The sequence below is a fragment of the Salminus brasiliensis genome, chromosome 11, assembly GCF_030463535.1.
Source record: "Salminus brasiliensis chromosome 11, fSalBra1.hap2, whole genome shotgun sequence".
Taxonomy (NCBI): domain Eukaryota; kingdom Metazoa; phylum Chordata; class Actinopteri; order Characiformes; family Bryconidae; genus Salminus; species Salminus brasiliensis.
Window position 1 is genome coordinate 8,846,246 of NC_132888.1, and position 17,005 is coordinate 8,863,250.

At 42.6% G+C, this 17,005-nt stretch overlaps 1 protein-coding gene across 7 annotated transcripts in view; it reads left to right on the forward strand.

Annotated features, from left to right (window-relative positions):
* The window catches only part of robo2 (roundabout, axon guidance receptor, homolog 2 (Drosophila)), a 573,599-nt gene that overhangs the window by 107,830 nt on the left and 448,764 nt on the right, over positions 1–17,005 (forward strand). For 3 of the 7 annotated variants that reach the window (XM_072691587.1, XM_072691592.1, XM_072691591.1), the window contains exon 1: positions 3,767–4,163. The exons of 3 other annotated variants lie outside the window; for them this stretch is intronic. In XM_072691587.1, the coding sequence (XP_072547688.1) occupies positions 4,040–4,163 (124 nt within the window). In that variant the 5' untranslated portion in view covers positions 3,767–4,039. Of the gene's footprint in view, positions 1–3,766; positions 4,164–17,005 lie in introns of those variants that run through there. One more of the 7 variants, XM_072691593.1, reaches the window with a different exon arrangement.

A 17,005-nucleotide genomic window follows, 5' to 3' on the forward strand; every position in this document is an offset into this window, starting at 1 on the left:
AAAAAAAAACATATGTTTGTTTTTATTGTGTAGAATTATTTCTGTTCAGGAAATAAAAGGTTGAGGAGTTAAAGGTCAAGCTGAATGGACAGTTGTTTGTGTTAATTGAGCTTAATGTGTTTAATTAGGGTTACGAAACTTTAGTCTATCTGAATGATTTCACAGCTTTTTCAGAGTTTTATTGAGGAATTCCTGTTCATTCTAAAAGAAAAGACATCGAAAGAGATTAAATTAGGACAATAATTATATCTATTTTTTTTTGTCTAACACTGTTTCAGCTAAGCAGTTTTAGAAGAATCTGTAACAGTGTTGATCTCTAAATCAAATGTTACTGAGATCAAAAATATGTTTCCTGAAATATGTTTCCAACATTTGCACCATAACATTTTCCTCTGGGTAAGTTGTAGGAGATATTAATTATCATTATTCCTATATTTCATGCCAATATGAAATGTATAAAACTGAAAGAAAGTCAGTTGCTATTAAAACATCCACTGTTGCACAGTGTTCAGTCCTCCTGCACTGGTAAAAGTTTAAGAGCTTTGATGAACCTTTAATTAACCTTTTTTGGAGGTTTCCCCCAATACAGCGCCCCAGACCACCATTAACCATTGTCCTTGCTTTCATTACTTTTATCATTTTTACCGTGATTATATTAGTTATATTATATTATGATTAGATCAGCACACCTGAGCAGGAGAACAGTCTTGGCTTGTTCTTGGCTGAGGATGGGTCCCCCTTTTGAGTCTTGGTTCCTTCCAAAGTTTCTTCTTCCAGCTCTGAGGGAGTTTCTCCTTTTTTTAACTGTGGCTCGCTCACCAGACTCAGAATCGGACTCAGAATCAGACTCAGACTCAGATTTGGACTCAAACCTAGACTCAGAAATACTTTATTGATCCCAGGAGTGAAATTACAGTTGTTGTAGTTGCAACCATTTGTGTAAGAATAAACACTATTTAAAATAAAAAACAAAGAAAGAAAAAAAAATAAAACAAAGAAATATAATATATATATATATAGTAAATTATATAAATTATATGAAGATAATGGAATAGTGGTAATATGTGTGATGATAAATATGGGAAATTATTACATATTAAATTGAATTACAGTACTGTTATTATTGCATATTATAGTATAACAGTATAATTTGGTTATTGCACACATGAAGACCAGGGGGTCTTTATGATTTTTGCTGAGTTGTAAAAAGCGCTATACAATTTGATTTAATTAGGATAAATTATGATTTTTTTTGAGACTCACTACCATGGGGTCATTGCAAATCGCCCAGAACCTGATCTGGAGAGAGCAGAAGAGAGTTCCGGCAACTTGTGAGAAGTGCCTGTACGCTTGACAAAGTCCCAGTACAGCCAAGCAAAAACTGTAGAAGTGCCAGTCCTGAGTACAAGTGAGCACCGGCCCACTTCGAGCACTTCTATTTGTTTATTTATGTATTTTACTTTTTGACATTATTCAAAAAATCTGCAGAAATTCTGCCAGCGAGCAAAACGCACTGCATACAGATGAGTGAAGAAGTTAATGTGGTGATTCTAAAGCTCCGTCTGTACCCAACTTCACTGTTCCAGTCTGCCAGTAGGACAAAGTTTGTCAGCAGCTCAGTTTGTCTTGATTAAGGCCGCATCCCGACTGGAGCGGCTGTATCAGATCTATCTTTGTATAAAGAGTTATCCTGGTTTCTGTTCCCCTGCATGTTTATATTGGGAACAGATGTTGTTAAAGTTAAAGTCAGCTCTCTTCTCATTCTGCAGGGCTTTAATTACTGCACTGCCATTACATTGGCCCAGCACTTGTAAGATAGCTGGAGAGGCGAGAGATCAGAAGAAGTAGAGGGTCTGTGTGTATATGTGTGTGTAAGCATGTGTGTGTGTTGTTCACTTACGGAGCTATAGCTATTGCTATTGCTCATTGCTATAGGCAATGAGGAATTGGCACTGGAAACTGGAGACTGAGCATGAGCATTGCAGTGCCACTTGCCCATGGAGCTCATGTGTGGAATTAGAATATTAATTTTGCTCTCTGTATAAAAAATATGGACTTAATCATGGCTTCCCTCAGAAGCTGTAATTAGGACACTAAAGCCACTATGTGTGAGGTGTGTATTAGTGTGTGTGTGTGTACCAGCTGGCTCTGTGAAGCATCCGTTTTATGTACTCTTCTTTAACAACCTTGCAGCTTAGTCCCTGGAGCAGTGGTGTGGCAAAACATCAGCTCTTCACCTCACTGATAAGTGAGGCCACAGACAATAAAATCCCTAAAACCCACAAAAACCTTTTCTTTTCTTCTCTTTGCTTTTTCTCTTTTCTGCTCTGTTTTCTACTTTCTTCTCTTTTCTCTTCTCTTTGATTCTTCTCTTTTCTTCTCTCTTCCTTGCTTCTTCCCTTCTTCCCTTCTCTTCTTTTATCTTATCTGTTCTTCTCATCTTTTCTCATCTATTTTCATCTCTGCTTTTTTTCTACTTTCTTCTCTTCTCTTCTCTTCTCTTCTCTTCTCTTCTCTTCTCTTCTTTTCTCTTCTCTTCTCTTCTCTTCTCTTCTCGACTTTTCTCTTCTCTTCTCTTCTTTTCTCTTCTCTTCTTTTCTCTTCTCTTCTCTTCTCTTCTCTTCTTCTTTAAATTCTCTTTTCTCTTCTCTTCTCTTCTCTTCTCGTCTTTTCTCTTCTCGTCTTTTCTCTTCTCTTCTCTTCTCTTCTCTTCTCTTCTCTCTTCTTTGCTTCTTCCCCTTTTCTCTTCTTTTCTCTTCTCTTCTCTTCTCTTTTCTTCTCTTCTCTTCTCTTCTCTTCTCTTTTCTTCTCTTCTCTTCTCTTCTCTTCTCTTCTCTTCTTCTTTAAATTCTCTTTTCTCTTCTCTTCTCTTCTCTTCTCTTCTCTTCTCTTCTCGACTTTTCTCTTCTCTTCTCTTCTCTTCTCATCTCTTCTCTTCTCTTCTCTTCTCTTCTTCTTTAAATTCTCTTTTCTTTTCTCTTCTCTTCTCTTCTCTTCTCGTCTTTTCTCTTCTCTTTTCTTCTCTTCTCTTCTCTTCTCTTCTCTTCTCTTCTCTTCTCTCTTCTTTGCTTCTTCCCCTCTTCTCTTCTCTTCTCTTCTCTTTTTTTCTCTTCTCTTCTCTTCTTTTCTCTTCTCTTCTCTTTTCTTCTCTTCTCTTCTTTTCTCTTCTCTTCTCTTCTCTTCTCTTCTTTTCTTCTTTAAATTCTCTTTTCTCCTCTCACCCCCTCTCCTTGTTTTTTCTCTTGTTACTCCTCTTCTTTTCTTTTTCTCCTTTCATTCTCTTCTCTCTTTACCCTTCTCATCACCTCTCTTCTCCTTTCTTCATATCTCTTTCTTATCTTTTCTCAATTTTCTCTCATTTTCTGTTCATCCTTCTCTGAAATCTTACTGTTTTCCCTTTCACGCCCTTAATGATCCAACAGTGTGCATTGCTCTGCCATCTCATTTCTTGCTCCCAGACACCCCCAACCCCACCCCAAACACACACACACACACACACACACATATGTCTCATACACTCGTACAGTGTGAACTCCTGTGTGTGGCTGTGGTGAAGTGATGGAGGGCAAATGAGAGAGAGAGAGAGAGAGAGAGAGAATTCCCATAGATAGTCGAAAAGCGGAAAAAGGAGAAGCAGGAGAATCCCTCAGCGGCTGCAGGCACGGCAAGCACGAGAGCTTGTGTGTGTGTGTGTGTGTGTGTGAGTGCACTGTCAGAGCGCATGTGTGAGTGTGTGTGTGTGTGTGTGTAAGCGGAGTAGGCAGTGAGAGCTGTGCCGTGCCTTATGTTGCGCCTGCTTCTCGTTCGCTCACTCTCTCTCTCGGATGATGATGAAGGCTGGTGCGATGGAGATGATGCTGTAAGAAGCAGCAGAGCTTCGTTCTTGCACAGAAAAAGCCTGCTAGAAGCATACACATACTCTTACACTCTGTCTGGAGCGTGACTGATGACAGAGCACCGATGACAGCGCCCAGCGTCCGGCCGAGCGCCTCCACGGACAGGTGAAAGACCTCCCCCCCACAGCCCCAAACTCCTGGAGATGTTCCTCAGGAGCGGCCGTGGATTCCTCTCTCCGGCTCTCCGTCTAGTGCTGGTGCTGCTGCTGTTGTCCGCTCCACAGCCCTCGCTCCAGGGCAGGAATAAGGGCAGATGGAACAAGGGGGGTAAGTTTGGGGGTCTCAGCTCAGCAGCCCCTCCTCTGGATTCATGCTTGTTTGGGTTGTTATTCACCATGTGCTCATGTTGTCCTGGCTGTTTGACAGTGGGCAGCTCGTGTTTTCACTCATGTTTTGGAGGCTGGCTTGAGGAACATTGTGTGGACAGCGTCCTCGGATCTGATTGAAGGACCAGAAGAACTTGGAATTGTGGGTGTAGTGTATATGTAGGCTTGTTATTATGACTTAATGGCTTATAGCTATGATGGATTATTTAGTACTTTTATGAAACTACTGTCTAAGGTTTGTAGTAGGAATAGAACCTGATAGTAGGTCCTTTAGGGGGTCAGAGCTTCTGAGGTAACATCTCCTATGTTTGGTTATATTGACATATGTGCTATACTGTCTGAAGTCCTTTCCCAGTCCTTCTCCTCCCGGACTCCTGGAAAGTGTGGATGCTGAAAGTTGACCACTCCTGCTGCTGGTGTGCATTTTCGACAAGCTGCTATTTTTGCTTCCTGTCCCATCAGCACTGGTGCTGTCCTGTCCCGCATGCGGACACGACTCAGCTAAACTCACTCCAGATGGCTGCTTCATTTTCTCTCTCTCTCTCTCTCTCTCTCTCTTACTCTCTCTCCCCCTTTCTTTTCGGGACCTTATCGGACATGTCTTGAAGCAAGACCGGCATAGACTCTCCACTGTCCTCCACCAAACTAGACAATGCCAGATAGATCCAAGATTATGCCAGTGGGTGCAAGTAGCAGCCCCCCCGTCTCCATGCTGTGATTTTAGGTTAAAGACCCGGCTCACCGCTCTTGTGGAGAGTTGTTAATAATTCATGCTGCCCCCCGCCCCTCCATTTTTGCTTCTTTTCCACGGTAGCGCTGCTCTCCCTCTTCCCAGTCGGAGTCTAATCCCCTTTGTCGGATTAAAGGGGGCTCTAATCTTAACGGCTGCTGCAGGGTAAGCGAAGCAGGAGGCACAGTGATGCTCGCCTCAAGCCCACCAGCTCCGGATCCCACCAGAGTCGCTCTACAGACACCAGGCTGGCGCACCCCGCTGAGCCGCTATGCGCGCTGATGCATGGTCCCGTAGCGATGCACTTGACAGCCTCGGATGGCTACCGCTCGCGTGCCTTTTCCCGAGTGGAACTGCATGTTAAGCCAGTCATCGTCACCCAAGTCCAAAGCAGGAGCATATTGGACTGTCAGGAGTTTCATACACATAGAAAAATGTTCCTTAAAAGGATTCTTTACCGAGATGATGTGGAGGAACCACTATTGCTTCATTTAGTGACTTTTTTAGTGAATGGATTATTAGATTTGCGAGTGTCTATCCAAGCCAAGAACCATTAAGAACCCTTTATTTTTAAGAATTCAGCGTTCGTAGTGACTCCTAAGAAGGTTCTAAAGGGTGTCTGACTTATGGCTAATTGGACTCTGGAATTTATGGAATATAGCTGATATTAGACCATCCTAAGCATAGTTTAGCCAATTTGTGAGTATCTACACATCATTGAGAGGCATATTTGCAGATTATACCAAGTAATCTTCGTTTGCATGACAAATGATTACAGCTGACAACTGTTTGAACACACCTTACCATCACCTGTTTCACAGAATAAGCTGGAGCTCAAGCAGTTAGAGAAAGTTCTTACTCTAGTCATAATTCTTTGAACATTAACCGATACTTGTTAAGAATAAGGGGTTCATTCTGGGGCAGTTCCTCTTTTCAGAAGACTGAAGTTCTTCTGAAGTGCTTCTTATACCCCAACCTTCAAATTTTCCTTTCCACCTTAAATAGTGTGCAGATGGCAACATATAACTGAGGCACCTTTTAAGGTGGAACAGAAAATTGAAACAAGAAGTCAAAATCTGGTGGGAGATGTACGTCTGCAGTGTGCATGCTGTTGGTGTAATCTTATCAAAGTTGTGAGTAATTTGGCAAAATCCTGTGAAGTGAGCTTGAAGGGAAGTGTGTCTGGGATACCGGATTTCACTGCCTTCGAGAGGTGCCATGAAACACAGCCGAAGGGAGGTGCCTACCTGATGACCCTTGTGAGAGGCTTGCAATGCGATGGATGGTTAGAATATGGATGAAAATGATTATTAGGTGTAGGGTTTTGTTTTTTTTGCAGTGTTTCATTTTATTATTGCTTATTTATATTTCATAGGTCTGACTACTTGGCGGTTGAGGCAGTGGACCAGTAAACATAGTAAGATACTGTGCTTCTGTGCTACCTTGGATCCTTATCAAGTTGCTCACATCAACATTAAAGTGTAAAGTGTATTTGGTGGTTGAGGTGGGCTTAAGCCAGCATTGCACTGACTGAGGGAAGTGCCTTGCTGATTACCCTGGTGAAGAGGTTGTAATGTAGCGGGGATTAGAATAGGGGTGAAGGGCCCCTATATGTAACCCCATAGTTGTGTGTTTCACAACTCCCCTCTTTGAACAATATTGATCATTTTTAGTCCCTTATTTATCGCACCCTGGATCTTTAAGAACTGCTTCGAGACTGGTAATTAACCCAACTCGAAGAGTCTGCTCCAAGCATTTTGGGGTGTAATGAGTCTGAATATTGTTGGTGGCTCAGTGGACTCATAAAAGCCATATGTTATTGGAGATGATGCTTGTGCTTCCATCAAATAAACACATATTTACATCTACATACAGTATCTACACCTAATCTGCTTAACATCTCAACAGCTGGCTTGTAGTCATAAAATACAGCCAAAAAATTAGAACCCCAGGTTTAGCATTATGGGTGGGATAACAGAGTTGAGCTTGAGCTTGCATTCCAGTCCAGTCGTACAGCTGAAAAGCCAACTTCAGTGCAACTGCTACATGTATTGCCTGTGACTGAAGGCTGCAGTATGATATGAGATAGGAATCTCCAGAGCAAAGAAAAAAAGTTACATTTGTAAGCTTGTGGTTTTACTCTTTTAGACATATTCAGGTGTGCACAGCATTCAAGGACATTTGCCATGCTTACTGAACGGAAAGTGCCTGTTTCGTCTGTAGACCTCATATAATAAAAGAAGGCCCAGTTTCTAATACTGGGAAATTGAAGAGAGATGCAATCTTCTTCTTTAGATTGACTGAGCCTTACACTTCAAAGTGGTATTTTTATTCTTTTATTTTTCTGCCATGCAACAGCAACATCCTTCCTCCGTCAAACAACACAGACATACTGCATTATGTTCCTGTCAATAAGCACAGCAAATGTCCTTGACTAGCATCCATACACAGTTGGCTATGTGCACTGGAATATGTCCTATAGTTATAGCTCAGTTCAGGTGATGATGGGAGTGAGGAAAATAATCGGGCACCACGTTCAGTTTTGTGCATTCAAACACTGTAATAAATAGACGTGACATGCCTGTATTCTTTGGCCTCTGGTTGGGATGGATGGCAGTGACCTCCCATGGAGCAATTAGGCCCTGTTTAGCCCAGCTGTGGGGCTGCAGTCTATTCAGGCACCGAGCGCTGGCACAACATGTGGAATTACAACTCCATCGCATACTTGAAAAGGTGTAATTTTACCCGCGGATATGATAAGATCTGCCTGGAAGGGATGCATATTTATGGGTATGCCGCTATTACCAGCATGGGATGATGTTCAACCCCTGGTTCCAATTTTACATGTGTGTATGTGTGTGTGTGGGGGGGTTATATGGTACAGTCTGGTGATAGACTTTATTATCTCTGTAACTGCTGCAATATGCTGTTTTATTAGTCTGCAGACTTAAATGAATTTGGTATCAAAAGTGATGTGCCAAAATATGAGCCCTGTATTGATTTATGTAGGCTGCAGTTATGTATTTTTGTTGCGTGCTCTCTGTCAGGCAGCATCCTTCACCAGTAGTGATTTAACCATCCTATTTAAGTCTTTTATTGTCTTTGCAAAACTCTCAAGAGCACAATTTCTAAATTGCCACTTTCCTGACCCTTAAGTCAAGGCTGCTGCCAGAGCTCCTATTCATGTAATCTTAACACAGACGCAGTGAAGTGCATTTAAGCCATTTGTATGAGAATCTGTATTAACATTTGTTACATTAAGCTTTGAAAAGAGTTGAATAGATGGCAAACAGGCTGCAGACTAGGGTTCATTTAGCCCATGCCCTTCTAATGCCCTTCCACAGCTTCACAGGTTATCTGAAATTAAATTCAAGCATGTTGTCCCCCCCATGTATTTTAATACGACCGTCACTGTGGACGTCCTGATAGTAGGGTATTCTCAGGGGGCAACACAAGTGCCCTATCTCTCTCATACTCTTCGTCTTACACACTCCCTCTCTATCTTTCTCTCCCTCGTGCACTGACACACACACACACACACATAGATTGGTGAGTTGTATGCACACACATTTTGAACGTGCCAGTCATTCTCTCCATCCTAATAGAGGTGTATTCCCTGGGGACAGCTGTGTGGCTTTATGTTTAGAAAGCAGGGTGGACCCAGTCAATGTGACCGCACATGTCTTCATCATAGTTGAAAGTACTAGGACTTATACTTGTTTTACGTATTATGTCCCGATCTTTTTGAGACTTGCCACACCCCCATGAAGAAACAGCCAATAGATGACCAGTGCACACTAACAAGCCCTGCTGTCAATCATCTCCTTTTTTTCTCAAAACAGCCTCAGTTTGTCCACAAGATGTTGGAATCTTTCTTGCAGATTTTTCAAGAGCTGTTTCATGTTGGGAATCTCCCGTTTTTCCACATCCCAATGGTTTTCTATTGGATTGAGATCTGGTGACTGGGAACGTTCAAGTTCATTATTGTTTGTCACACTGATGGAAAATGACTTGTCTGTTGCTTTAACTGGTTGATTGTTGGTCATACTAATTGATGTCATTCAATGTATCTAACTGGTAGAATGTTACTCTAACTGGTTGTCTGTTGTTTTCACTGAGTTTCTGTTAGTCACACCAAATGAAAGTTGCTCTAACTGGTTGACTGTTGTTGTAACTGGTTTATTGTTAGTGACAACGATTGATTGTTACTCTAAGTGGTTGACTGTTGTTTTAACTGGTTGACTGTTGTTGCAACTGGTTGACTGTGGTTGCAACTGGTTGGCTGTTGTTCTAACTGGTTGACTATCGTTTTAACTGGTTAGCTGTTCTATCTGGTTGACTGTTGTTTTAAGCAGTTGGCTGTTGTTCTAACTGGTTTATTGTTAGTGACAACGATTGGAATTTACTGTAACTGGTTGACTGTTGTTGTAACTGGTTGGCTGTTGTTCTAACTGGTTTATTGTTAGTGACAATGATTGAAAGTTTCTCTTACTGGTTGGCTTTTGTTCTAACCGTTTGATTGTTGGTCATACTAATTGATGTTATTCAGTGTCACTCCAGCTGGTAGAATTTTACTCTAACTGGTTGACTGTTGTTCTAACTGGTTGACTGTTGCCCATACCGATTGAATGTCACTCTAATTGCTTCACTGTTAGTCAGCTTGATCACACACCACTTGTCTTGTGAACATGGAATGGACAGTCTTGCTCTGAATGCTTACCATTTTTCTCCTACTCTGCAACATATCGTTCACGTTAGGTTCCTTTTATAGACCAGCAGTAATGTAGAGTCTGAAAGCCACCCTGTTAAGAGAAAAGGGGGAAATATTAAAGTCCATTACGACCCCGCAGAAATTTGGTTGCATTTTTATGTGCAGTGTGTAGCGAGTGGAATGCACTATCGCAGCAGGCCGGTAGACTGATGCGTTAGGTGTTGGAAGTAGGACTCAGGAGTGTAATTTTTCCCTGAGGCCTTCGTCCCAGCCTGAGTGTGGAGTGGCCAGCTGAGGCCCACTGCTCCTGGAAGACTAATGTGGAGGAGAGGTGCTCCACATATGAATCCTTCATGCACACTCCTTCTTTGCTCTCGGCCTCAGCGTGACTGAGTGTCCGGGGTCCAGGTGGCCAGATTTACCGAGCAGGTAGAGTCAAGAAGTAATTAATATTTCCCACAACTTTCCACCTACGTGGAATTGAATTTCAGGTCTCTTTGGCAAGCTGCCGTGCCACTGCTGCCGCCCTCTAGGCTTTCCATTATATGGCTACGAGACAAGCGATATCAAATGTGTGGGGGAGAAAAAATAATTTGTCTGTTCCTTTGAATACTCCGCCGCTAAGAGTGCTCGCTGAGTGCCTGACAACAATGGCAAATTCAATTATTTGCTCCCTTCTTCATCATTGTGGTAACAACTCTACAGAGCACCCTGATGAGACTGATGCTTTATACGCTCCAAAATGTAGCAGAGTGTGGTGCTCAGGAATGTGCCGATATGGAATTTCTGCACCATTAACATAACTTAATAATATAACCTTGCTGTGGGTGATAATAAGAGTAACAGCCAATACATTTTCTTTCTGGCAATGTCACAGTGTAATGTGGACAAAAGTATTGAGACACATGATAATTGATTGTTTCTCTTGAAATCAAGACCATTAAAAAAGAGTTCATCCATTTTTTTTGTTTTTTTTTTGGAGTAACTGTCTCTACTGTCCAGGCAAGGCTTTCTACTAGATTTTGGAGCATTGCTGTGAGGATCTGATTGCATTCAGAAACATTAGAGCATTAGTGAGGTCAGAATGTTGGGTGATCACAACCCCTTCACATCTCCAACACTCCATCTCATCCCAAAAGTATTGGATGGAGCATCGCCCATTATTCCAAAGAACACAGTAGCACTGCTCCACAGCTCAATACTGGGGGGCATATACTCCTCAAGCCCACAGCTGGCAGAGAGTCCTATTCTATTGGCAATACTTCTCTACAGGGACTAGACAAGCTGTCTGTGTGCATTTGCACATCAATGTCAGCAATGGGTGCAACTTCAAGTAGCTGAATGCATTCATTAGAAGGGTGTCCATACATTTTTGGACATATAGTGCATAAAGTGCAGTGAGCGTAACACTTCACTGCTAAGTGCTAATGCTGGTTGCTTCATATTCTTTAGACCAGGAGTCGGGCCCTGTTCCTGACATCCTGACAATCTTCTTTCTCACAGACTTTAGCTTTAGCACCAATCTGCCCTTCCTCACCTAATTATTGCCTTGAGTCGCTGTGACTGAAGTGTGTTAGATTTAAATTTGAAGGTGAAATCTGCAAAAAGGTAGATCTTCAGGAGGAGCATTGGTGGCCAGGCTATCTCCACTTCAAATGTCTGTGGACACCCCTTCTACTGAATCCATTCAGCTTCTTAGCTTAGTTGCACCCATTGCTGACACCGATGTGCAAATGCAAACACACACAGCTTGTCTAGTCCTTGTAGGGAAGAAACACTGCCAATAGAATAGGACTCTCTGGAACAGAGAACTTGATGAACCTGTTGGCACCATGTCTAATGCCAGGCTCCATCCAATACTTTTGGGAATGAAGTAGGGTGGTGATCATTCAATATACATGGTATTTGATTGACACTCTAATCCAGGGCAAATTACATTTGAACCATGTTACACAGGTAGGCAAACGTAATGTTAGAAGTCTTGCTCAAGGTTCTGAGTGGCTCATGCTGTCACTATAGTCCAAGGGTCACGAGTTCGAATCCCAAGCCCTGCTACTTTGCCATCAATGCCAAGAGTCAGAGTCAGAATCTGACCTCACTAATGCTCTTGCCTTGAATGCAATCAAATCCTCCCAGCAATGCTTCAAAATCTAGTAGAAAGCTTTCCCTGGAGAGTAGAGACAGTTTCTCTAACAAAAGCGAAGCAACAATTTTTTATTTGCCTTTATATGGTGTGCGAACTTGGAGTCAGCAATGCAGGGTCAGCATTCCGACCTTTTGCACTCACGTTGTTTAGATCAATGTTGTTAATAGATGACAATTTATCCAAGGAACAGTGCCCGGCATCCTTGCTGACCTTGTATCAGTTCAGTATGCTCTTACTTACTTGCTTCTGCTTCTCCAAAGATTACAACAGGAAGTTCGTATTCACTACTTTCACTGCACTGCTCGCTGTAACAATACCTTAAAAAATGACGCATGTCTACTCAGTTGTCTGCATGCCTTCACATGCTAATGCACACCTACACACTGTTTTTTACATACACACCTTAAAGCTAGAATCATTACTACAGAAGCGGATTAGTGAGCTGCCACATATGATCCATTCTGTGAAAGCTTTTGGAGCTGTAAGTGAGACAGATTAAAGGTGGTGTTGTCAAACGTGTGGGGTTTTATCTCAGCTCAGGTAATCTGGAGATTTATAAACTGAAAGATTTCATTCACAGTAGCTTTGTGAATCTGGCACATCAACTACAGAGCAAAGGGATAGAGCAGACGGAGCGAGAGAGAGAGAGACACTGCATGTTTATTTTGTTTATTCAAAATCTGATTGTAGAAAATGGCATTTTCAACACATTTGCCAGTGACACACTTGCTGGATGCTGTGTGTCAGCCGGATTCACCCTGGGCTCCTCTACACCCCCCCCCCCCCCCTCTCTCTCTCTCCTACTCATCCTCCTCTCCCCGGCTACAGAGCTTAACGGCCACATTTCAGTCACACTCACACTAATGAAGCTGCTATCTAATTGCCACGGAAAGTACGTCCAACAATAACAGTGTTTTATGGGGGATTTTAGACTGCTGATATGACAGCAGTGTTTGATGGATAGGAGCAGGTAGATTTTACTGCTCAAGACCCTTCCACCCGAGCCTTCCCATTAACACCCACCATTCCACTCACTCACACCCACACACACACACCTAAAATAAGGGAGGCCTTAAAGGGCTGAGGACTGCTTAGACAGCATTACAGTATAGCTTGTGATAGTGCTAAGTCAACCTTTTTAGTGTACAGTCTGTTAGAAATTAGTGATGGATGAGACGGATCTATTTTCGTCCATTTTTTGCACCACTGGCACCTTTTCTTTATCCCCCCTCAGTCATTCCGACTGTCTTCAAGTTCAAGTAAAATAGTGCAGATTAGGGAAGCGTAGGTGGTGTAGTTAAGTTTGTAAACACCTTTTTTTTTCATCTTCAAGCTGAAGTTTATAAATGGTGAACCTGGTGGATTTTATGCTGTGACTATAGTCAAAGGGTCGCAAGTTCGAATCCCAAGCCCTGTTACTTTGACATTTTTAAGGAGTGTCCAACCTTTTCATTGATACTGTAACCATCCATCCATCCACCCATCTTCTTATCTGCTTCTTCCTGGTCAGGGTTGCATTGAGTCCAGAGGCTTCCCGAAATCACTGGGTTCAAGGCAGGAATACCCCATGGACTGGGTGACGGTCCATCGCAGTGGTACCACAACCATCCATTCACTCATAGACTCAGACCTACAGGCAAATTAGTATAGTTCTAAATCAACCTACCTTGTGCGTTTTTGGGAGGTGGAAGGAAACTGAGGCACCCAGAGTGGACACATGAAGAACATGGTACTGTAACCAGGGATGGAATTTCTGAACCAGTGATGATGCTGATGTTCAGCAGGGCTCACACCCTTTCCCATGACCTTTGGTGTTCTGTTTTAGCGCCACTAAATCTTTTCTATGAAGTTCTTATTTAGGTGACATCAGAGTTGTAAAACTGTTTGGAGCAACCGAGTGTGGTCATTGCATCACATCATTAGCTCACTGCCTTTGCTGATGGCATCTTGATCCACTTCTTCCTGGGCAGGGTCACAGTGGTTCTAGAGCCAACCTATGAAATCATTGTACACAAGGCAGTAATACCCCCTGTAGGGCTTGAGTCCGTCACAGGGTAGCACACACACTTATTCACTCACAGTCAGTAGCTGATATTCTGCAGGGTTCACACCCATTCCCATAACCTTCTTTGGTGTTTTCTTTCAGCTCCACTTCAGATCTTTTCTTTGGAAAACTGTTGCAGTTTGGAGTGACTGAGTCTTTGCTGGTGACTTGCTGATCCCAGCAGCTGAAAAACACTCAAACCCTTCAGCATCAACACTGACGTTGTCCGGTGACCCTGCTTAGCTCCCAAATTATGTCACTGTCTTTGCTGGTGGCTTCCTGATTTGCTTCTTGGACAGGGTTATGGTGGGTCTAAAGCCTACTTGGAATCACTAGGCGCAAGGCTACCAGTCTACCTCAAGATACGACACACCTTCAATTGCCTACTCTTACCATGTGTGTTTTGGGGAGATGGGAGCAACTGGACACAGGACAGAACAAGGTATTGCAACCAAGGTTACAAGTACAAGGTACAAAATTTTGTAGTGTCTGAACGAGTCATCATTTTGTAGCTGATATTCTGCAGGTTCATGCCACTTCAAATGACCTTCGTTGGTGCTCCTTTAAATCTTTTCTTTGATGCACTGATTCTAATGACCTCAGAGTTTGAAAACTGTTGCGGTTTGGAGCGACTGGAGTGAGTTCGTTGCATTACATCATTGTCTCACTGTCTTTGCTGGTGGCTTCCTGATCCCAGCTGCTGAAAAACACTTAAACCCATCAGCATCAACACTGACGTCGTCCGGTGACCCTGCTTATCTCCCAGATGATGTCAGAGTCAAAATAATGTCGTTCTAATTAAACATCACCCCATGCTGCATGAACCGGATGGACGGCACGGACCGTGACCACTGGAGAGAATCCCTCAAGGAATTATGTCACTTCCTCGTCCAATCAGAGATTTTCTGCTGTCGTCAGGGAAGCTGACGCTGTCTAGGCCAAAAACAGTCATCCTTCACTTTCTATCAGAGCTGACACGCCGCTTGCTGTGCACTCCTCCACTCAGCACACTCCGAGCAATGAAACTTTTAAGAGATAAGAACCTTTTTTTTCTATTTCAGGGTCACCATTAGCTTCAATAATGCATGGTCATGGGGAGGAGTGGCTGGGGGCCTGTGGAGGGTAGAAACGCAGCCTTAGATTAAATTATACATCATTATCACAGCTGGCGAGGCTGCTGCTGACGGTCCACGCTCCTCTGCCTCCTCTAAATGTTCCATGTTTCTGTCTTGTCCAATATAGAAAGTGAAGCAGTGGCAGAGTGTAGTGGATGAGGCAAGAATGGGCTGAAGAAACAGGAGAATGGGATCCAGGGAGAAACGTGGGCAAATATGCATCATCTTTTGCTATTCCTGCACACATTTCGGAGTGGAACGGGTGTTATCACCTGTAATGAGTTGCGAAGATTAAAGCGAAATTGCAAGAAATCATCATTGACGTTTAATTTTTTGGGGCACGTCGCAATTTCAGACAGCATATTGGCTGATAACTGGCTCAGCATAACCGTTTGTTAATGTATGAAGCTAAATTAGAGCAATTTTCTATGCAGAAGTCAGCCAACAGAGCAGGACAGAGTGTGTGCTCCCGTGTGCTGACTGGATTAGGAGGTTTGCCGTGACCTTAGCTGTGAACACAGCTTTGCGACTTGTTTAGCTGTGGAAAGTTTTGATTGTTGAAAGAAGCTTATGGAGGAAAGAAAATATGATTCAGTAGCACTGGAAATATGACTGCTACTGAAATGCAAGGCTGGAAATACAATAGGAAGCCTTATGGTAAGAGGATTGCTCATCTCGAGTCGGGCGCTCTACAGGAGCTCAGTGCAGAGGTAAAAAGCTAAGAAGCATTTCTCGCTAATGCATAATTAAACCCTCGCCTTAGCCACGGTAGCAGTGCTTTAAGATGGAGTACGACAGTCTTGTTGACTTGGTGGAAAAGAGAACCTGTGTGCTGTGACATAAGGGCTGAGTTCACTTAATTAAACCCAATTGAAAACTTGCACAAAAAAAATTAAACATCAAGCAGTGCATACCTATCTCCTACTGTACTTTTTTGAGCCATAACATTAGTACCACTGACAGGTGAAGTGAAAAAGAAGTGAAAGATTATCTTCATCGGCAGTGGCATCTATCAAAGAGTGGATATATTAGACAGAAAGGGAACAGTCAGTTCTTGAAGGTGATGTGTAAAAAAAATTAAGAAGCATGCATTTGAATCTGAGCCACTTTGACCACAGCCAGATTGTGATGGCTGGACAACTGGGTCAGAACATCTCCAAAACATACAGCAGTCAGTATCTACCAAAAGTGGTCCATGTAAAGACAACCAGAACCAGCAACAGGATCATTGACACCTAAGGCTCATTAATATGATCCATGGAGGCTCCACCTCACAACGTGCAGGACTTTAAGGATCTTGGTGCCAGATACCACAGGACATCTTCAGAGGTGCCTCGAATAATCAGATCTCTTGTGATGGCACAAGGGGGTCCAACTCAACATTACACACATAGTACTAATGTTATGGCTGATTGGTAGGCTGTATATATAGTTAGTTGTTATAAAGAAGAGCTTTGTAGACTATAGATTTTAAATAACACCTTAAAATTGTAATCAAGAAATGTTCTTATCAGACCTGGTGGTATTGCTGCATTATTAACAATGCCCTTAGCCCACTTAATTAACCCATAAGACCTTCATTTACCCACTAATAGTCTATAATGATGAATTAACTCCAGGCCAGCAGCGGTTGCATTGATGGATGAAGATAACTATTCTATCATCATTTATGTTTAATACATTATATCCTCGTATGCAGCGTTTAAGGAGATTTATCATCGTTTTGCAAAGCAGTTGAAGATCCATTCAGTGTATTCTCTTTGAAAAAAGTGTGTCTACGAAGGCTGAGCTCTGATTCTGTCACCCAGGTCTATTCAGCATGGTTTAGAACACTAACCCCAGTCATTAGGACCAATAAGTTTGAAAGTACTGAAGGTTTCTGCTGTATGTTGCCTATTGACTTCAATTACATGCCCTAATGCACACTTGTCTTCACAGCTGATATGTGCACTGATCAGTGGCGGTGACTCCACACCTCCCTGCCATCAACAGAGCACCGTTCTGCACATTCCTTTTTTTTAAGGAAACAAGTTGGTT